This window comes from Odocoileus virginianus, chromosome 24 (assembly GCF_023699985.2).
Source record: "Odocoileus virginianus isolate 20LAN1187 ecotype Illinois chromosome 24, Ovbor_1.2, whole genome shotgun sequence".
In the NCBI taxonomy this organism is placed as follows: Eukaryota; Metazoa; Chordata; class Mammalia; order Artiodactyla; family Cervidae; genus Odocoileus; species Odocoileus virginianus.
Genome location: NC_069697.1, coordinates 29996837 through 30017607, shown reverse-complemented (window position 1 = coordinate 30017607; position 20771 = coordinate 29996837). Strand labels below are relative to the sequence as shown.

Below are 20771 nucleotides of genomic sequence, written 5' to 3'. Positions count from 1 at the left end.
CGGCATCCCCAAGAGATCCGGGCCGCAGACTGCAGGCAAGCCCAGGCCGAGCTAGCCGCGGTGGTTCCGGGAGCGGGCGGCCTCCGGCCGGGGAGGGCGCTGTGCCGGCGGCGCAGGGGGCGGGCCGGGGGCGGAGCGCGGGCGGCCGGCGGCTCCGGCTCGGCTCCCGGCTCCCCGCTCCGGCTCCGGGCCCTGCACCTGTGACCAGCGGCCGCGCTCGCCCTCCGCGCCCGGCGTCCGCAGCCCGCAGCCCCATGGCCCCGTCCCGCCTGCAGCTCGGCCTTCGCGCCGCCTACTCGGGTCTCAGCTCCGTGGCCGGCTTCTCCATCTTCCTCGTCTGGACGGTGGTCTACAGACAGCCGGGCACCGCGGCCATGGGGGGGCTCGCAGGTACCCCGGGGCGCGCGGGGGGCGCTGGGGTCCGGCTCCCGCGGCTCGGGCGCCCGGCTGCGGGGAGGTGCCGGCGGCTGCTCCGGGAAGCTCCTCCCGGGCGGCGCTTCCCGGGGAGTGGGTGGCGTGTTTACCCAAGAACGTCCGTGGGCAGAGCAGGCCCCGCGTGGGCCCGGGCTCCTGGACATCCCTCGGGGGCCTCGGGGACCCGATGCCCGCCCCAGGCCCGGGGCCCCGATGTTCCGCCTCTGCAGTTTTCACCAGCCCCGCGCCCCACGGGTGAGCCCGTCCACTCTCCACCCTGTGCCTCGGTGACAGCGCCCCTGCGCGCCCGCTACCCTCACCACCTCTTATGGGCGGCCAGGCGTGAAGACACCCAAACACACACGTACTTGTTTTTGGGGGATCCGCGCCCCTTTCCTGGAGGCTGGGTGAGCGCGGAGAAGGAGTCAGTGGAAAGGAGGGCTGGGTTTCCCCGGGAAGCCCGGCTGCCTCCTTCCAGGGTGGAGCCCAGCCCCGGCAGAGTCCTCAGCGGGGACTCAGGACCGCGCTAGGGGTCTGGGGGGAGCTGACGTTTTCTTTCCACCACGTCGGTGTCTCTGTACCACCCTTCTGCTGTGGCTGCTGGGCCAAGGTCGGTTCAACCCCGCCAGCCTCCCTTTCTGTGCCTTCAGCAGGGCAGAGGAGGCTAACACTGGTGTCGAGAACGCCCGCGCGCTGGTGGAGGTCCCGTGCCTACCAATGCTCTGTGCGCGCTCTGCATCTTCGGGCATGATGTTAACCTCTCTGTGTTGTAGAGTTGGTGAGAAGAGGAAACATATTTTTTTCTATTTGCTCACCTTTTTTTTTTTTAAACGCTTTCTATGTGTCAGGCACCCTGTTAAGCAAACTGCTTCTGTCATCTCATTTAATCCTTAATTAGTTAGGCATTATTCCTGTGTCCGTTTTACAGGTCAGGCTTAAACTGAGGCTTAATGTAAATAAATAGCTTACCCAGGGTTACACAGCTCCATGAAATAATATGTGTGGGAAAGCACTCTGGGAAAAAAGTACATGTGAGGATAATGCTTCTACATTAGGATGAGCTTATTGGTAACTAAACTCTGCCAAAAGAGCCCTAAATGGACTAACTAAAAATAACTAGATTTGCTCATTGCCCTGAAGCTTACCGACTACTATCTGGATAGAGGAGGAATGGAGGTGGGATTTCTGCCTTGTAAGAGGGGCATAGGTTACCGCAGCCTGAGCAATGCCAAGCCCAGCACTGGGGGTCTCCAAGGAAGGGTGAGCAGGTGCCTGGCTGGGCTGCTCCTCATGCCTGCCAGGATTCCCCACCTGTGGGTTCCTGTCCTCCTGGGGAACCAGCCTGCCCCCCTCTGCTCAGTTATCTACAGACCCCTGGCTCCTTTCCCCTCTGCACGCCCCGCTCCCCCCGCCTGCCATGTTCCTCCTGCTTCTCTTGTCCTTGCAGTTTGTTCCCTTGTCCGTTAGCCCTGCTGCTTTTCCCTCTGGATGGCGGTGTGACTCCTCAGGCGAGGCCCAGGGGTTGCCCTAATGAGACGTGACCAGAGGGGGCTGGTTGGGGGTGAGGAGGAAGGGCCACCCCGGAAGCCGAGCTGGGTGTGTGGAGTCTGACCTGATGGAGTGAGCCCCACGGAGCCGTGTGACTGTAGGCGTATCAATGCCTCCTGGGGTTCAGATTCCTCTTCTGTTAAGGAATGGGAGGAGATGCTGCCGACAGGCGTGTTGTGTGAGGCCCCCATTCAGGTCTAGAATGTAACAGCTGCCTGTCCTTTCCCTGAATCACCCATCTTGCAGCTTCCTGTTGGGGGGCAGCCTTGGGGAGTCCCAGGGTTTCCCTCTGACCCAGTCCTGCCTTCTCTCCCTCCCTGAAAACATTGCTTAGGCTCCGAGACAGGCCAGCTATGGAGTTGCCCGTGCGGAGCGGTGTGAGGGCAGCAACAGCTGGGGCAGGGTCCTGGCACCTCCCTGGCAGCCGTCGCAGCACCAAAGATGCCCGGTGATGGTGGTAGTGGCGGCCGTGGTCGTGGCCCTCGTGGTAGCAGTGTGGCAGGTGGGTGGGGGCAGTGAGGGCCACACGTCCGCGCCACGTGAGTGGGTGCTGAGCGCGTCTGCAGCCAGTCAGCCTCTTCCTCTTTTGGGGGTGAATCATCAGCAGATTTGTGAGCACCCCAGTTCTGACTTGGCATTTTCAGAAACTGCCAAGTCACCAGAGGGCAGCCCCAGCGCACTCCTTCCGCTGTGTGCCAGGCGGGGCCGCTGGGGGCTGCTGCTTTCCTGGAGCCCCTGGGAAAATGTGCCTGGGTGGGGAGACCCACTCTCCCCGATCCTGGTGGGTGTCTGGGAAGAAGTGGCTTGGAGGAGAGGCTGGAGAAATGGTTTTGCTTGGGAGCCCTTGGGAAGAAGACCGACTCTAGGTCTAGTAGCCCAAAATAGAGAGTAATATTGGAAAGCTTGACTGGGTGTCTAGCGGGCTCTGGGTTCTTCCCGTGAGCTGTGAGTGAGACAACCAGGGGTGGGGAGAGGGCTGTGGGAACAGAGTGGGCCCCGGGTTCAGTGGCTCACTGTCTGCATTTCCCTGTGGGCCCCCCTGGGCTCCTCCTGGCTCCTCACCTCTAACCCAGCCACTGGGGGTTCTTTCACTGACCAGCTGTGTGCCTTTGTTGCCCCGGGCCAAGCAGGGCCCTGCTCCTTGAGGCAGGTGGGCTGGAGCAAGGAGTGCATGGACACGCAGCTAGGTGGGCCTGGGAAACTATCCTCTCTGCCCCGAGAGAGCCGTGCAGACCAGGCTTCCGGCAGTCTAGAGTGTCCCAGGGAAGTGAGCAGGCCTGAGGCGTGGGAGAGACCCCGGGGGCTCTGGCTGGCTCACTGACCACCTGGGTGGAGTTAGGGGCGGTCCCTCTTCTACAGGTAGAGGGGCAGAGGCAGGAACCAGCGTGAGTGGGGATTGGCCTGCTTCCAGATGTGGCTGGTGTTTATCTGGAGGCCAGGCCTATGAGCAGGGGAAGTGAGCAGCGGGGGCAGGTTGTGCCTGCTTGTTAACGGAGAGCTGGGATCTGGAACACCCCGAATGGTCATCTTCCTCTTCCTCCTGCTCAGCCCTTTTTGCTACATGGGTGGATGTGGGGGTGGATACATGGGTGTTTGGGAGGCACCGCTGGAGCGCAGCTAGTGGACAGAGAGAGGGCGTCTCACAGGCCCTTATTTCAGTTTCCTAACCCAGAAATTGCTGAGTCACAGGGGAATTGCTCTGACCTCCTTATTTTTCCCTTAAGCTGGCTTCCAGAATCTTTGAGTGTGGAACATCAGAGAGCCATCTATTTCAGCCCCTCCCTGGCACAGTGAGGTGGCAGAGGGCAAGTGGAGCTGCCACAGAGGTGCTCATCTGACGGCCCCTTGGATGTACATGGTGCCAATACCCTTCCTTCCTAGGGCCCTTTAAGAGACCAGACAGCTCCCCCAGTGAACACTTAGGATGCACGTGAGATGATTGGGAAAGACTTCTGGGAAGGGTGACTAGCACCGCATCCATTCAGATCGTGGAAGACATACGCAGAAGCCGGGGGGTTGGTATTTTGTCCGTCTCCGGCCTGGACCCGCTTCCTGCCTAGGCGGGGATGAGGACATGCTTGTCCTGGCTCCAGGGCCGCATTCCAGGCCCCTAACCCCTGAGGGAGGTGGGGGTGGAGCGGGGGCTGAGCTGGGAGAGCGTGGGTCGAACATCATGGGAGAGGAACCCGCAGGTGTTGGCGGAGCTGAGTCCTCACTCGCGGGGAGCCTTGGGTCCCCCAGTTCCCAGGTTGGTGGGACCTTCGAGCGTCCCTGCTTTCAGATGTGGAGGCTCTGAGAGTCATGAGCAGCCCCGCAGTGCCAAGCCCAGGCTTCCTGGCTGGCAGTCTCGTGGTTCTCTGTCCCTTGCCAGGCTGCCTGAATTGTGACAGCTTCTGAGGTGCTTAACCAGAGTAGAGATCTGTGATGACTCCCCCCGCCCCCCTTCTTATTTTCCCCCAAAATTATGAAATATTTCAGGCACATAAAAAGGGATAGACAATTTAGTGAACTCCCTTAGATACCGTAGATTCAGTCAGAGCACTGTCCCACCCTGATCTCCGTATCTGCTTCCCCTCCCTCTCTCCCCTGCCAGAGCTGACCACTGCTTTCCCCAGCCTCCCAGTGCTCCTCTGCATGTAGTGTGTGCGCCTCACTTTCTGAAAGGCCTCCTGACTCTCAGGATACAGCAGTCTCCACACAGCTGACTCTGCCTCATTCCTCCCTTGTCGGGACCCTGCAGCTCTGCCCCAGACCCTTGCCAATGGAATTAATATTTGCTTCTCTCTTTGGGCTGCGGTGGCAGGCAGCGCCTGGCACAGAGGGCACTCATTGTATTGGCTGACTGGCAGCTGGCATTGGAGGGGAAGAGCCTGGCCAGGCCCAGAGGGCAAACCTAGGGCCGGCTGGGGGCAACTGGCCTGCCCTTTCAGCAAACAACTTAGGAAGTGGAGTCTAGCAGGGGACTTCCCTGGCAGTCCAGTGATCAAGACTCCGAGCTTCCACTGCTGGGGGCATGGACTGATCCCTGGTCAGGGAACTACAAGCCTGAATGCCACATGGCAAGCCAAATAAATAAATAAAACAGAGTCTGGCCAAGAGCAAGAAGGCGGCCACTTGGGCATTGGGTGGTCCTGGGGGTTTTACCACTGGGCCTCCCCATCCCATAAAACCAATACATGGAGTGGGGAAGAGCCCCACTGCCCGCACCATTAGCCTTTCAATGTGGTGGTGGTGGCCTCTGAAGGTGGGGGAGCAGGAGCATCAGAAGAAGTGCTAGTCACTCAGTCATGTCTGACTCTTTGTGACCTTATGGACTTTAGCCCACCAAGCTCCTCTGTCCATGGGATTCTCCAGGCACGGATACTGAAGTAGGTTGCCATTCTCTTCTCCAGGGGATCTTCTCGACCCAGGGATCGAACCTGCGTCTCCTGCATCGCAGGCAGATTCTTTACTGCTGAGCCTCCTGGAAAGCCCAGGAGCAGCACCAGGGTGGGAGCAATGCCCCCACATCTGTGGCCCCCAGGTTGGGTAGTAGGCAGTCCTTGGAAGGCAGGTTGGACTGCAGTGGTCCTCAAATTTTCTGACTTCAGGACCCCTGTATGCTCTTAAAATGTGGAGAAACCCCAAGGAAATGTTGTTGATGTGGGTTATATCTATCAAGATGTGCTGTATTGGAAATTAATACTGAGGAATTAAAAATTCTTAATCATTTTAACCTATAATATTAAAAATAACATTGTGATAAGTAACAAATTTTTGGTAAGAAATACTCAGGTTTTCCAAAACAAAAAACTAAGGAGAATGACATGGTTTCATATTTTTGCAAATCTCTTTAATGTCTGGCTTACTGGAAGGCAGCCAGAATCTCTCAGCTGCTTTTGCATTCATGTCCTCTTTACATCACAGGCCACTGTGGACTCCAGCAAACTCCACTCAACAGGGACGGAGAAAAGGCCCATACTACCTTACTGTTTTTTTTGTGAGAACTGTTTGGCCTGGGGGACCCGCAGGGCGCCGGGGGTCGGCAGGTTGAGGACGAAAGGGCCCCTGCCTGAGTCTCTCGCTCTCTCCCCGGCAGGTGTGCTGGCGCTGTGGGTGCTGGTGACGCACGTGATGTACATGCAGGATTACTGGAGGACGTGGCTGAAGGGGCTGCGCGGCTTCTTCTTCGTGGGCGTGCTCTTCTCAGCCGTCTCCGTCGCCACGTTCTGCACCTTCCTGGTGCTGGCCATCACTGGACACCAGAGTAAGGGCTTCCGCCGGGTCGGAGAGAGTGTGGGTGGGGCGCTCAGTAGATCCCAGGATTACCTTGCTAAGTCCAACGTTTATGCCCACAAGCCTGGGCAGATCACTTAACTTCCCTGTGCCGGCGTTTTCTCATTGTTAAGCTGGGGAGAATGGACCCCGCCCCCCCTCCAACCCTGTGTTAGAAGAGGGAACTGTGAGCTGCAGTCAGCACCCAGAAGTCTGCGGTTAGCAGCGCCTTTTAGCCTCCCGCCCAGCTCCGGGATGGGAGCGCCCCCTGGTGGCTGCAGTCTGCAAGTAGCCAAAGGCCCTTTCTGCCCGCTCCGATGCTGAAGCAGATTGGAAGGTAGAGGTCTAAGGTCAGTGTCACAATAGCAGAGTGGATGATGATACAGACCTCTGATTAGCCAGCCCTGACCTAGCCTCATCCCCACTGCTTCCTGCTGGCAAACTCTGAATGCTCCGGAACCTCTATTATACCTGATCTCTCCACTGGATCGGTTCAGCCTCTGTTGGAGACTGTGGGGAAGAATGGCCCGGGGCTTGTGGCGTGGTGGCTAGGGGTCAAGGGCAAGGTCCTCTTGAGTCACAGTTGGATTCTTCTGCCCTGCAGGCCTCACAGACCCCAACAGCTACTACCTCTCTTGTGTCTGGAGCTTCATTTCCTTCAAGTGGGCCTTCCTGCTTAGCCTCTACGCCCACCGCTACCGGGCTGACTTTGCTGACATTAGCATCCTCAGCGATTTCTGACCCCACGGGATGAGGGCTCTGCACCCCGACAGTCCTCAGGACCTGGACTCAGCCTCTGAGACATCAGGCGGACTTGTACACCCCCTGGGAACCCCAGAACGGAGGCGGAAAATACACAGCAGGACAACGGATGGTGGTCTCCATGAAGCTGTCCTGTCCCTTTCGGGGGAGCCCTGGGTGCTGTGGGAAGGGGTCCTGCCATGCTGCTCATCAGCCTGGCTGGAGGGCAGCTTTAGACCTTTAAAACGTGGATCTATTTTCTTAGCACTCAGTGGGCAGTCCTTGTAAGCAGGCCAGGGCAACAGTGAAGGCAGTGGGGCCTTGGCGGTGCCCGGGGCCCAGGGGCAGGCCGTATGGTCTCTGCTGCCCCGGGCCTTCTCCCTCAGGCAGGGTGGGACCCTGGGGAGGTCAGGTCAGATAAGGGATCTCTAGTAGAGACTTCTCAACCCCCCACCCCAGCACCCTCATCCCTGTGTCCCCCAAGTGTCAGGTAGTTGAACTCACTGGTCCCAGGGGTGGGTGACATTGGCTCTCTTTTCCCGAGGCCTGGGGACCTGGGGGGGGGGGGGCCTCAGCATCCCTCTCCCCACCCTGTTCCCACAGCGCTGGCTCCAAGATCGTGCTAGAGCCGGCGCCCCTTCACCACGTACATCAGAGCAGGATGCCCCAAATGAGGCCAGACTCACGGTCTTGGGGGAGGTGCTCCTGCCCCCCAAAGGGCTTTAGGGAAGGGGGCAGCACAGCTTGGGCGAGAAGCAGAGGCTTCTAGAGCCCAACATTTCCTCTCATACCTGGCACTCCTCCTGGCACCCGAGTCCCCCACCCCCACCCCGCACCGCCCCTGCCAGCTGCCCTTCATGAGAGCTTTTTATCTTTCCAAGTCCCCCTTCCGAAAGACGAAATCTGCTCTACTGCCTATACACTGGCCCAAGGGCTCACCGCGCTCGGGAGGGAAGGGGCTCCATCAATCTTTTCTTCGGCTGCCATTGTGCACGGTCCACCCCTCTCCCACCCGATGTGTCCTGCCCCTCGGCTCTCTGCCTTATCTGTGTCACCGTCACTTTAGCACAAGTACAGTGGCCATTTATATCAGCCAGCCTCCAGTGCTTTCTTGCGGGGTGGACTGGGAGCAGTGGGTGGGAAGGGTGGGGATGGGGGGCTCTCCAGTTGTCTCATTAAGCCATTTCCGTAACAGAGGAGGTTCTCTCCCCCTGGTCCCACTTGAGGGACTCCCCATGGGGGAACCCCCAGCCCAGCGCTCCTCCTCCAGCCCCCTCAGCACACCCCCAACCAGGGTGAGGATGCCCCGGGGCACAGCTTCAGCAATGCCTGTCGCCCAAGAGGCCAGGATAGAAGGGGTAGACACGCTTTCCTTGTGCTCTCCAGGTTCGGAGGACTTGAGGCCAGATCCTAGCTAATGAGGCTGCTGCTTCTGCCGCCTGAAGAAGCCTGGCCGTGTCGGAACTGTAAAGACAGGCGCCAGCAGCCCCAGCACCTCACAGTGGGTGAGCGTGCCCTGTCCTGTCATCTCACCATTTTCTCTTCTAGGCTCAGTAGATGCTTAAAGAGTCAAGGTACATTAGAGCAGGCAGGAACCCAACAGTGTCTATTTCAGGAGCCTTCAGCTGATAAACAGAGGCCCAGGTGGTGATGTGACTTACCTGATGTGACTTACCAGTCCCAGTTGGGACTGAGACTCTTTAGGGAAGCCCGAGTGAGTGGGTCTGCAGGCCTCCCTGGCCCCACCCCTTAACCAGTCCCAGAGCTGTGAGGACCCAGAGCTGCTGCCTCACTGTTACCCAGAGGTGCGGCAGGAGGAGACAGCCAGGGTGGGTTCAGGATAGATTCTTCCTGCAAGGCAGCTGCCACAGATCAAGGAGCTGGAGGGAGCTGCCTCCCAGCCCAACCCGTCCCTTCTCTTCCACATCGAATCAGGTATAAACTGTGCTGTGTAGCTGTAGGCCCACTGCCCACCCCTCATCCCCCGGAGGCCCTTTCACATGCACCTTTAAAGCAAATAAAACATTTATTATTCAGATTTTTTTCCATTTTTTTTTCTTTTTTACAAAAAAACATGCATACATACACAGGGTATAGTGGTCCTGGGGAAGACACACGCGCTTGCACGCACACACACTCCCTCTTACTCTTTCACTCACGCACACACACACACACACACACACACACACACACAAATACTTTCCTTCGTGGCCCCAGGCCTCAACCCCAGAAGCCTCGAAGACTCTGCCAGGGTAGCCCCCCCCCCATGTCTTCCATCCACTCTCCCACCCACTCTCCCCTTAGCCAAGCTAGTCCTATGTAGGGCAAGAGTCAGCTGGGGTCCCGGAGACCCCAGAAAGAGAGAAGGCTCACGGAGGGGCGTGGTGACTGAGGGAGCCCTGGGGGGTCATGCTGTGCTTCTGAGGGGAGATGAAGGGTTTGGCACCATTGGATCAGGAAGCACGGAACTCCAAGAGCACCTGTCTGCTCCCCCAGGGCACTGAGATGGTGGATGCAGGGAGTCCTCTGGCAGGGGCAGGGACCAGATGGGAGGCCTGCCGTGCCTGCTCTCAGAGGGGGCTTTGCCTCACTGCCCCGTGGTGGGGAGAAGCTTCCAGAGTCATCCGAGGGAGCAGGAGAGGAGGAACTCCCCGGCACCCAGGGACACGGGACCCCTCGGCTCCTCCTAACCTTCCTCCCTCCCCCGACTCCAGCCCCCAGAGCCTAGGAAGGGCCACTCCGGCAGAGGCCGCGTTCACATTTCTGTGTGAAGCCTGGGGCTGTGTGCAAAGTCCCGGGTCTACAGAGCCTAGAATAGTGGTTATGGGCTGGGTCCAGCTGACCCAGTCCTCCTCTGTGCAGTCCTGAGGAGCCGGGCCCCGCTTGGGGCCGGGACCCAGAGGGGAAGACTCTGCATTGGGGAGACGTCTACCGGGGCCTGGCTGGCCTTGCAGCCTGCCTCCTCCAAGGTCCTCTGGTCCCTGTCCTAGGCCCCGGGCCTTCTCAGGGTCCTTGGGTGACTGTCAAGGCTGTTCTTTGGCCCCGACTACCTGCCCGAAGGATCTCTGAAGACCCCGGGAACTGGTACTGCTGCCCGAAGTTGGAGGAGAACCAGGTCCGCGGGGCGGGGCGGGGCGGGGCAGGGCGCAGCGGGTGGCAGATCCGTTCTGGAGCCTCAGAGATTCATGGGTTCCTCCTCCTCCACCAGCTGCCCTGAGGTCCTGGGGGAGGGACAAGGGTGGTGCTGCCAGAGGGTCTGGGGCCTGGGGCCTGGGGCGGGCCGGGGCCCAGCTTCCTGAGAAGCCTGAAGTGGCTGTGCCGGGACCTGGGGGGATACCCGCAGGGGAGGGGCCGTCAGCCCAGGCTCTTACCGCTCTTCAGCCAGGATGCCCACAGAGAGGGATGCCAGCGCCGTCACTGCCTCCACTTCTTCTGCGTCGGCCCCTGGCACCCTGTGCACCCAGGAGTCTGGACGGGAGGCCAGGCGCTGCATGCAGCCCCAGTATTCACCTGGGCAAGAAGCTGATTCAGAAACAGTCGGGGGTACGAGGCCCCCCACCTGCCAGCCACATGTCCTAGACTGGTACTGAGGCTGGACATCTGAGGGCAAGGGCCCCAGAGTAGCAGGCGTGTCCTCGGCATGGGGTCAGTTCTCAGCTGCCTCCACCTCCACACAACACCCTCCCAGACTTGATCCCCCCAACTGTGAGCAACTGAGGGTGCAGGGTGCAGTGAGGCGCCCTCACAAAGCCCAGGCCACTCCCCCACCCCCTCGGCTGACCCATCCCCGTGGGTGTAGGGTTTCCATGACCACCACCTGGGCTTCCTTCCCCTGGATGGGGTCGGCATCACCGTGACATCACAGAGCCCCGAGTCCCAGCCTCCTGGAGCGCAGGGTCCCCCTCACATGAAGACCCCAGCAGTGCTCAGCCCCACACAGGACAGGGGAGGTGGGAAGGACACAGAACCGGGAGAACTGGCCAACACTGCAGCTGCTCTGGGTGGCCGTCGGAAGCCACCTATCTGCCCAGGGCTCCCACTGCCGCATCCAGACCATGGACATGACCATCCTGCCTATTGCTGTGAGACATAATGTCCATGGAACATGCCAAGCACAGAGCCTGGCCAGTGTGAGGGCTCCATGCCAAGTATAGCAGCACCTTCAGTGTCATGTATGACCATGCTGAACCCAGATGTGGGAAATCTGTTTTATTCATCTTTGTATCCCTAGCATAGATCATGGGGCTTCCCTAGTAGCTCAGACGGTAAAGAGTATGCCTGCAATGCAGAAGACCCAGGTTTGATCTCTAGGTCAGGGAGATCCCCTGGAGGAGGAAATGGCAACCCACTCCAGTATTCTTGCCTGGAGGATTCCATGAGCAGAGGAGCCTGGAGGGCTACAGTCCATGGAGTCTCAAAGAAGTGGACACGACTGAGCAACTCACACACACACTGCACAGATCATGGGTAGCATATAAAGTGCTCCATAGATGCTGAGCTGAAGTTGAAAATTTAAAGTGCTTTCCAAATGAGGAGTTAACCTAGGACCCAGCTCCCAAAGCAGGTAGAGTTCCTAAGATCCTGTGGCCAGAACTGAGGGTCAGGGTGGGAACCAACACTTCCACAAACAAGGCCTGAGTGCTGCTGGGGGCAGGGGCCTGGCCTAGGGCGGCGGCTGGGGAAGGGAGGCCAGTCCTGCCTGGTCCCCACTGTCTGCCGGTCCCTGCTGGGTCCATCTGGAAGGCTCCAAGGGTATTCACCTGTGGAGGCACCTGCCCCCCATTACTATGGGGTACTTTACAGGATGCCTATTCTGAAGCAGCAGCAGCTCCCCTGGCCTGGCTGGGGTTGGAAGACCTGGGGCTCTGGTCCCTGGGGGCAACAGACCCCCGAGTTTTCCCCAAGTCTGGGGTCAACAGTGTCCTCTCTCCACACTCACTGTGCACTCGGATCACAGCTTCCAGGGAGCGGATGGCATTGAGGTTGGGTTTCTGCTTCCAGCCTTCTTCTGAGAGGGGATCCACCTACAGAAGAAAGCGTGCATCAACTGCCTGCCTTGCAGGGACCCACAGGCCCAGCTCTCCCCGATCCCGGGGCCCTCGCTTTCCAGGCTCAGATAGGCATGTGCTCCTGGCTCTGCCTGGGGCAGGGGACGTTGACCTGAGGCCTGACCCAGAGAAGAGGCATCCACCCTGTTCCCCTCAGTCCAGGCCTGGCCACCCCCGCCCTGCCCATCTGCAAGCCCCCAGGGAGGTGTACCATCTGTCTGCTCCCTGGGGTGCTCCTGGGAAAACTGGACTGCCTTCCCCACAGATGCATGGGTCAAGGGCGGGCTCCTCACCTTGTTGCCCAGAAGAGCAGACACACAGGCCTCGGAGGCATCACAGATGGCTGTGAGGTCATGGCCACCCTCCAGGGCCAGCACCACCGCACCTCCGGCCAAACTCATGAGCTGCTGAGTCATGTACCCAAAACCTAGAGGGTGGGTGAGGAGGGTTAGGAGGGGCCGGGGTAGAGGAGGGGGCCCTGCTCCACCTCTGTTATTTCCCTACTCGGCTCCTCCTTAGAAGCAGTGACTTAGGTGACAAATCTCTACTCTACCAACGGCTTTCACATGGAACCCCCCGTCAGTCCTATTCGGGAGCCTCCCTGAAGGCTCAATGAGGTTAAGGGCGGCGAGTGAGTGACAGGGGAGGACTTGAACCGGGGGTAGGGACTCCAGCCCGTGTCTTTTCCCCTGAGATACACCATATTCCTCCCCGTCCTCCAGGCTCAGCAGGCTGAGTGGGCTCCCTCTGTTCTGAGAACTCTGCTCCTCCCCATCCACCCCTGCCCAGGAGAAGGTGCCCGCCCACCTGGGAAGGACACAGTCAGGGTGGGAGAAGTCCTGTGACCGAGCCTCCAGTCTGCGGGACTTGAGTCCCCAGGTGTGACTTAGGCCTTCCTCGATGAACCGACCTGGCCTGTGCACGATCCCCGTCCCACGCTCACGGCCCTGGGCCAGCCGCTGTCACCTCCCTCTTGACTTGGGCAGCGCTGCCCCCGCCCCAGCCTAGGCTTCACGACCTTGCCACCCCCCGAGTCAGGGCCCTCCTTACACTTGGCAGAAACATGGTAGCCACCCAGTGGGGGCGGGTGACCCTCGGCAGCATCAAATCCAGCCGATACCAGGACCAGGTCCGGCGAGAACTCCCGGGCGATGGGCATCACGACTATCCTGTGTGCGGGGGAAGGGGGCTCACAGGCTGTTCAGGGCCGCCTGGCAGTCCTCTCCCACCAACTTTACGGGGGAGCACCCTGCTCTCAGCACTCCCAGCAGGATGAGCGGACGCCTCTGGCTTCCTTGACCCTGGCCCGCCATCCATGTCCCTGGTGCAGCCTAAGGACTCAGCCACCCAGGGCTCTTAGCTGGCAAGAGGCAGGAAGGAGCCAAGGATGAGGGGATGAAAGAGGAGCTGGTGCACTGTGTTTGGTGGGGAGTGGTGGGCAGGGCCACAGGGAAGGGGCAGGTTACTAAAGCCTCAGGGAAACACTGGAAACACTCAGCCCTCAGCTGCCACCTGCTTAGGACTGAGTCGGCCCCACGTCACCACTCACCACCTGAGAGCTGACCAGGGCAATAGATGCTCTGAGGTCCTGGGCCACCAGATCCATGCTCATCCTTTGCACCTGCCAGCCCCTCACAGCTACCTCCCGCCACCCCTCATCCCTCACCCAACCCTGGGTCCATTTTGCTGTCCTTCAAGACAGTAAACCTAGGCTATGGGTGCACAGATGCCAGGAACCCCGGCCCAGGGCTCCTACAAACTTAACTCTCATTAAGAATACTCCAGAAAAGTATACAGAGACCTATTTCCAGGCTTCCCTTTTTCCAAATGGAGTCTAGGAACCCCCAGACAGAAATACACAAAGGCTCCTGAGCCAAGTCCCTCTTGGAGAATGGCTTTTCTTAAGCAACAACTTCAATATGGACATCACCTGCTTGCTTTCCCTCTTCCTCCACAGTTTAGGCTTCTCAGCTCCTATGCAAAGCCCACCTCCTCCAGGCAGCCTTCTTTGCCTGAACAGAGCAGCCTTGCTCACTGCCCCCTGCCTGTCTCCCTGCGCTCAGTTCAACACTGGCTCTTGGTAACGTGTGACATTATAAAGTATGCCTTGACCTTTTCAGTCTGTTTCTTGTCTTCCCACAGGGACTGGATGCCCCTAGAGGCTAGCGTAACCATGCCTTTCCCTTTGTCTCAGTCCATAGGCCCACTCCATAGCTGGCTTATAACGTCTCGTGATTAGACAAGCTGACAAGCCACCTGATCACCTCCAACCTGGTGCTGCTGGAAAAGGGGAGGAGAGGGTGGCCCTCCTGGGCCAGGCCTCCTCTGGGCGCTTAGCGAGCTTACCTGAAGGCAGCCAGGTACTCAGGATCCCCCATCGGGGGGTCCAGACCTCCAGCCCAGGCCACGTTGACATTGAAGCCCTCACCGCTGCCAGCTCCCACCTGGAAAATGGGAGGCAAGAGAGATGTGAAGAAAGCAGTGTCCCGGGAGCAGAACCCCTGGATGTCAGTGCTACAAGAGCAGCTCATGCAGCCCCTTCACTCCCAAATGTAGAAACGGAGGATCAGAGAGGCTCAGCAGCCTACCCAGGATCACACAGCTAGCTGCAACAAGAGAGAGTTAGGGCCACTCGGGAGAGTCAGTGGGCTGGAAGATGTGGTTACCTCATCCACAGCCCCACTGCCAGGGAAGAAGTTGCCGTCGTCATGGCGATGAAGGGAGATGTACAGCACATTGGGGTCCTGGTAGAAGGTCTGCTGGGTGCCGTTGCCATGGTGAACGTCCTGTGCAGGGAGATGCGCAGTGGATTAGGGCAGGTCTGAAAGCAGAGAGACTGGGACAGAAGCAGGCTGGAAAAGTCTCCAGGTCATTGACCATTCTGAAGGTCAGGAGCCTAGACCTGGGGGTGAGAACACGGGGGCTCCTAGAGTTAAACTGTCAAGGGGCCCGTGGGCGCTTTCTAAGCCTCAGTCTCCCCACGTTATGTAAAGATATGTACATAAGACTCTGGGTGGGGGTGATGATAACATAAGACCCGGAAGGGGCGGAGCTGCACCGAGGGCCGGCCAGCCAGAGCCGCGGGAGAATAAGTACTGGTGGAGGGTGAGTGCCGGAAGAGGGAAGAGTCCAGGGTCACACATCAGGAACCCTCACTACTGCGTCTTGCCCAAGGTCAGGGCATGATGCAAGTGATGGAAACCACACACCATTAGAGAGGGGCTAGGACAACGAGGCCCAGCGCCACCCTCAGAGGAGCGCCGAGCACAACCCCCAGGCTCTTGCCTGGCCTGGGAATGCGGAGGACTGCGCATGTGCACAAGTGTGGCCCGTTCCTCCCTCCTGCGCTGAAACATCCCATAAGCAGATGTTAGGACGAAGTGGTTAGACACAGGTGCTCCAGGGCTAAGGGGCCTCGGGTCTCAGGACTTACAAGCTGTACGGCTGTGTACAGGTCAACCTAACCCCTGTGCTGACTTCCCTTATCTGTAAACCAGGCAGAGTCAGGATCAAATATGTGATGCGTGAAACCATCAGTGTCTGGGTTTGATTAGTGGTAGGTTGATGTTATGTGCTATTATTGGCACTCTCACTACCTTCAGGGGAAGAGCAGAAGTGACCAGATCTACAGAGAGAAGCCCACAGAGGCCCAAAGGCAGCATTCAGATGGCTCCTCCCCTGTGGGAGCCAGTTCCCACAGGCCAACTCCTCCGGGCCTCCCAAAGGCCCCGTGATGGGGGCACTATCCTCACCCACGTTTACACACAGGGACACCGAGGCTCAGGGAGGCGAATGCAGAACTAGGTAGGACACAAAGCCACAAAGTCTCGGGTCGCCAGGCTCAGGGCTGCCTCCACAGGGCTCTCGGACCTGCAGGGGCCAGGAGCCGGGACCTACCCAGTCCACAATGAGAATCTTGCTGGCTTTGCCCTGCTGTTGCAGCTGCCGGCAGGCGATGGCCACTGAGTTGAAGAAGCAGAAGCCCCTGGGAGGAAAAGACAGAGGTCGTGCCAGCCTGTTCCCTCCCCATGCTACTCCCGCCCCACCTGTCTCCAGCCCGGCCCCAGAAGGCTGACAGGAAGGAAGGGGAACCTGGCCAACTAAGGCCCCCCCAGCAGGAGGGCCATGAGGACCTGCCCCCCCGCTCCAGCCCACCTAGGCCTCTCCGGGACTTACATGGCTGTGGAATGGTCTGCGTGGTGTCCTGGGGGCCGAACCACAGCAAAACCGTTCTGGAAACAGAAAGAATGCTTGTCAACCAAACAGCCAACCGTCTGACCCACACCTCCATGAACCCGTCCCCCAGCTGCAGGCTCTTCCCGAGAAGGGACTGCAAGACAGCGTGACTGACCAAGGGGCCCTCTGCTGAGCCCCAGGCCGGGAACACAGAACCTCCCATCCTGGGGGTTCCTGGCTGTTATCGCTTTGTAATAACAACAGCTATTATTTATTGGGCAAAATCTATGTGCATGGCACTGTGCTAAGCACAGGGTAAACACTGGATTTCACCCTCACAACACTCTGAGGTAAATGTTACCTAATCTTCATAACATCTTCATAAGATAAACATTGCGATTATCTGGTTTACAGACAGGAGAAACCTGGAGCCTTAGGTGGATTTAATATTAATAACTCGTGCAAAGTTGCCTGATAGCAGAGCTAAGACTTGGGCCATGAGCTTCTAAACAGTGGGGGCTCAACACAAGCTCCCATAAGGTGCCAAGCCCAGAGCAAACAAGCATGGGTGTCAGCCTGCTATGTAAAACTTCAGCACCACAAAGGGCCAGTCTGCCAGGGCACGGGCCCCTGGAGAGGCTCCGCGACTTGCCCGCAGTCACACAGCAAACATGTTAACCGACCCCGCATTAGCATGGGCCTGCCTCTCTTAAGAGACCACAGGACCAGGGGCCCAGTGACTTGATTCCTCAGCAGGTAACGTGAGCCTAGGCTTCAGATCTCATCTGGGTCCCCAGAGCTCTCGGTTTCCCTCCCGAAACCCTGCGGTGATCTCCAGGAGGAATGTGATGCTGGGCGTTGGGTCTGCCTTCCCTGCTGCCCGCCCCCTGCCTCCTTCCTCCGTGGCTAGTCCACCCTCCACTCAAGCCTCCTACCTTTAGCTCACGGGAGGCCACTTTGAAGGCGAGGTCGGTGACGCTGCCAGCAGCCCAGCGGGCCGCATTGGAGGAGTGCAGCTCATTCCAGATGGTGTCAGTGTCCACCTGTGGGGGCCAGAGTCAAGGCCCGCCTCACCCACGGCCTCCCACAGGAGCCGGGGCCTCGGGGGCAGCGCCCACCCCACGGCTAGGACCCCAGGGGCAGGGAGCTGGGCAGATGGCACTGCCTCCCCCATGCCCCACCGCCCAAAGGCCAGGCCTCCCGTGTCCCCCAGTCCCAGCACAACTTCTTCCCAGCTTCAGTCCACATCACCAGCCCGCATCTGGCCAGCATTCTGCCGGCAGCATCGCACCTGCCTCCCCGGTCAGAGGAGGGGGCATGGCGTTACCTGGGCGGGACTTGGGGTTTGGGCCTGGAGGGGGTTTTAAGCCCCCGCTGACTCTGCTCAGGCCCTCGGGATGGTCGGAGCTTGAGGGGCCGTCTGCACCACTGTCTTCCACTCAGGGCCCCTAGCCCAGGCTGGGAGGCCCCCCAAACCCAGTCCCTGGGCCTCAAGGCTAGGGAGGGGCCGGGGGGCGTGATGGGGAGATGGGGAGGGCGAGGCGGACCGAGAGAGGCGAGGAAGGCAGAGAGAGTCGCAAGAGGCTGGAGAAAGAGAGAAAGACAGAGACAGAGGGAGAGGAGGGAGGAGAAAACAGAAGCAACAACAGTTGGAAAAATCAGAAAGTGGCAAGAAATGGGAAGTTGTGAACAGGGCGCTGACCGGCTCCCACACAGCCTCCCAGCGACAGTTCCCATCCCTCCAGGACTAGGCCTCCGTCCCCTGCTCCACATGCCCAGCCAGGAAACCACCATGGGGACATTTTGAGGGCAGGAAGGGCACCGCCAGGAGGCAGAAGTCCCCAGGCGGAGTGAGAAGGAGCAGGGAAAGCTAGGGCGTCAGAGAGACATGCCTGGGTTGCCAAGGATGCCAGAGGCACCCACAGCGCCGGGCCAGGCGGCCTGGAGGCCAGCGTGCTCTCAGAGGGAGATGAGCCCAAGCCCCAGGCTCAGCCCTGCTCTCTCAGCCTCCTCAACCTCCACTAGAGGCCTTCAGAGTGCAAGGCAAGGGGCTCTGCGCTCAGGAGGACACTCCCACCAATGAGGAGCTTCTAGCTGAGGGCAGAGCCCGGCCCACGGGGCCGGCAGGACCACCGAAACGATCAGGCAGGGGCTGGGCCTGGGGGATCAGGAGGGAGGAGGAGGTCTGGAGACCCCGCACACTTACCCCAACGCCGCCACAAGGCAGCATCACGAACATCCGCTGTGCCAGGAGGCCTGCGGGGAGAGGCCCAGGTGCATGAACTGAACCCGTTCAGCCTCTGGGCCGGCCCAGAGCAGGGAGGCCCTGAGAAGAGGGCGGGGAGGGGCTGGCAGGGAGGGGTGGAGGTGGGCAGCAGAAGAACCAGGGGCAGCACAGGGATGCCTGGACGCCGAAGGGACGAGCTTGGCAGAGCGAGGACTAGACCGCAGGAGGGTGCTCTGGCTGGGTGGGCCGGAGGCGGGGGGGTGGGGTGGGGGTGGGGGTCTGGGGGCCCCTACCTGCCAGCTTCCCGTTGTCCAGTTTGAGGCGGCTGAGCGGGTTGGTGCCATAGAGGAGCACGTGCCGTTCGGAGTGCACCGACTGTAGCTCCTCCAGGGAGGCCTTCCGGCCCCGGAGAGACTGAGGAGGGACCCATGGAACCCCTGAGCCTCTGCTTTGGGCAGCCCTCCCCTGCCATTCCCACCGCCCAGACTGGCTCCAGGCCCTCCCAGCTCCCTCCCTCCCGCAGCCCTCACCCACTCTAATCCCAAAGCCCACCCCCCTGCCTCCTCACCTCACACTGGCTCCGGAGCCCCCGCTCCAGCAGCCGCGACCAGATGCTCTGGATACGGCCCGCGTGCTCCGGGTGCCTGCTGTTGTCCCCACAGGAGCACTGGTGCTTCAGCATCACCGAGTCATAGACCAGCCCTGCAGGGAGTGGGCTCAGGGGTCAGGGCCCCGGGGAGCCCCAGACATACCCCACGGCCCACACAGTCCCCCGTACCCCATCCTACCCCTCGGCGCCTGCACACACACCCCCAGCTCCTTACCCAGGCAGCCTCGGGCACCTCACCCACACACCACACAGCCCCAGCCTACACAACTGCCACATGCCACTGCCTTCCCAACTCACTGACCCTCCTCATGTGGTGCAAGGACCATGACCGTGACCTCAAGAGCTGGGGGCCTAACGGAGGGAGGCCTGAGGTGGGGGCTCGCCTGGATGTGATGACCCAAATAGGAGCCCCCAAACTGGGAGCTGGGAAGCCCACAGAGACACTGGGCCATGTGAGAAGACAGATGTGGCTTTGGGGAAATTCAAATGGGGGAAAATGAATAACCACCTGACTGCTCGACCAATAAGAAATGTTTAAACTAAAATACTATGATGACATACTATAAAATCTCATTTTCAGGGCTTCCCTGGTGGCTTAGTGGTAAAGAATCTGCCTGCCAATGCAGGAGACATGGCTTTGGTCCCTGGTCCGGGAAGATCCCACAGGCCAAGGAGCAACTGAGTCCATGCACCAGAACTACTGAGCCTGTGCTCCGTAACGTCAGAAGCCACTGCAATGAGAAACCCACACACCACAGCTGGAGGGTAACCTCCACTCACCGCAACTAGGGAAGAGCCTGCACAGCCGAAAATAAATAAATTACTTTATTAAAAAACTCACTTTTAAAGATTAATTATTATCACAAAGGACTCATCATGAGTAAAATAAATAAAGTAGGGTATAAAATGTAGCCACAAGACGTAGTGTATATGGGATTTATACGTTTGGCTAGAACAAAGCCTGGCCTGAAATATGGCAACATGGGGCATGGGGCAACGAGGGGTTGCCTCTCGGTGATGGGATACTGGCTCGTTATTTTTTTTATTTTTTAAATAAACTTAAAGGTCACACCTATAGGTTTTTTCTTTCCTTAATATTTATTTATTTGGCTGCACCAGGTCTTCGTTGTGGCATGCAGCATGTGAATTCTTAGTTGCAGCGTGTGGGGTCTAGTTCCCTAACTAAGGATCGAACCTGGGGCCCCTGCATTGAGAGCACGGAGTCCTAGCCACTGGATTACCAAAGAAGTCCCCTTGCTGGTGGTTTTTCTTCCATTCTTATGCTTTTCTATATTTTTCAAAATTTCTGAAGTGCTCTTGAGTTCTTCTCACAAGCAGAGCAACGATGTAATTTTTGAAAGGCCTGAACTAATTGTCAGGAGACCTGAATTCTTAGCCTGGCCTGACTGCCAGCCAGCTGTCCCCTAGATTTCCTGAGCCTGGGTCTCCTTAACTGTAACATGGAAACCACCTGCTCCATGGGACACTGAGTAGATCTCCTCAGACTAAGAAAGGGCTCTGTGGTCTCAAAACATGTCCAGAGTGAATTATGACACGGGAATTATGGACTCCTCTCCGAGCCCCCGTGTGCCCCGGCCTCTTCCTCCTGCCCTCCAATCCAAGCCTTACCCGTGGTGAAGGGCAGGGTCCGGGCAGGGGTCTCTGAGCTGGGCAGGATACGGGCCTGGCTGGCGGGCTCTGGAGTCGGCAGTGAGGCAGGTGCAGCCGGGGACGACTGAGCCCTGGACAGCGG

At 59.0% G+C, this 20771-nt stretch overlaps 2 protein-coding genes across 2 annotated transcripts in view; one reads left to right on the top strand and one right to left on the bottom strand.

The window, feature by feature from the left end:
• Positions 1–112: 112 nt before the first annotated feature.
• SLC48A1 (solute carrier family 48 member 1) lies at positions 113–8049 on the top strand. Its single transcript, XM_020889234.2, has 3 exons — positions 113–390; positions 6041–6208; positions 6821–8049. Exons 1-3 carry the CDS (start codon positions 255–257, stop codon positions 6955–6957), a joined length of 441 nt encoding a protein of 146 aa, XP_020744893.1. The 5' UTR covers positions 113–254; the 3' UTR covers positions 6958–8049.
• A 915-nt stretch (positions 8050–8964) lies between these two features.
• HDAC7 (histone deacetylase 7) overlaps positions 8965–20771 on the bottom strand; it is a 31259-nt gene continuing 19452 nt past the window's right edge. The window contains 14 exon segments of the mRNA XM_070454509.1: positions 8965–10178; positions 10329–10467; positions 11897–11981; positions 12299–12432; positions 13056–13174; positions 14352–14449; positions 14672–14791; positions 15903–15990; positions 16182–16237; positions 17117–17224; positions 18388–18437; positions 18702–18822; positions 18977–19110; positions 20648–20771. Of these exon segments, the coding sequence (XP_070310610.1) occupies positions 10133–10178; positions 10329–10467; positions 11897–11981; positions 12299–12432; positions 13056–13174; positions 14352–14449; positions 14672–14791; positions 15903–15990; positions 16182–16237; positions 17117–17224; positions 18388–18437; positions 18702–18822; positions 18977–19110; positions 20648–20771 (1422 nt within the window). The 3' untranslated portion in view covers positions 8965–10132.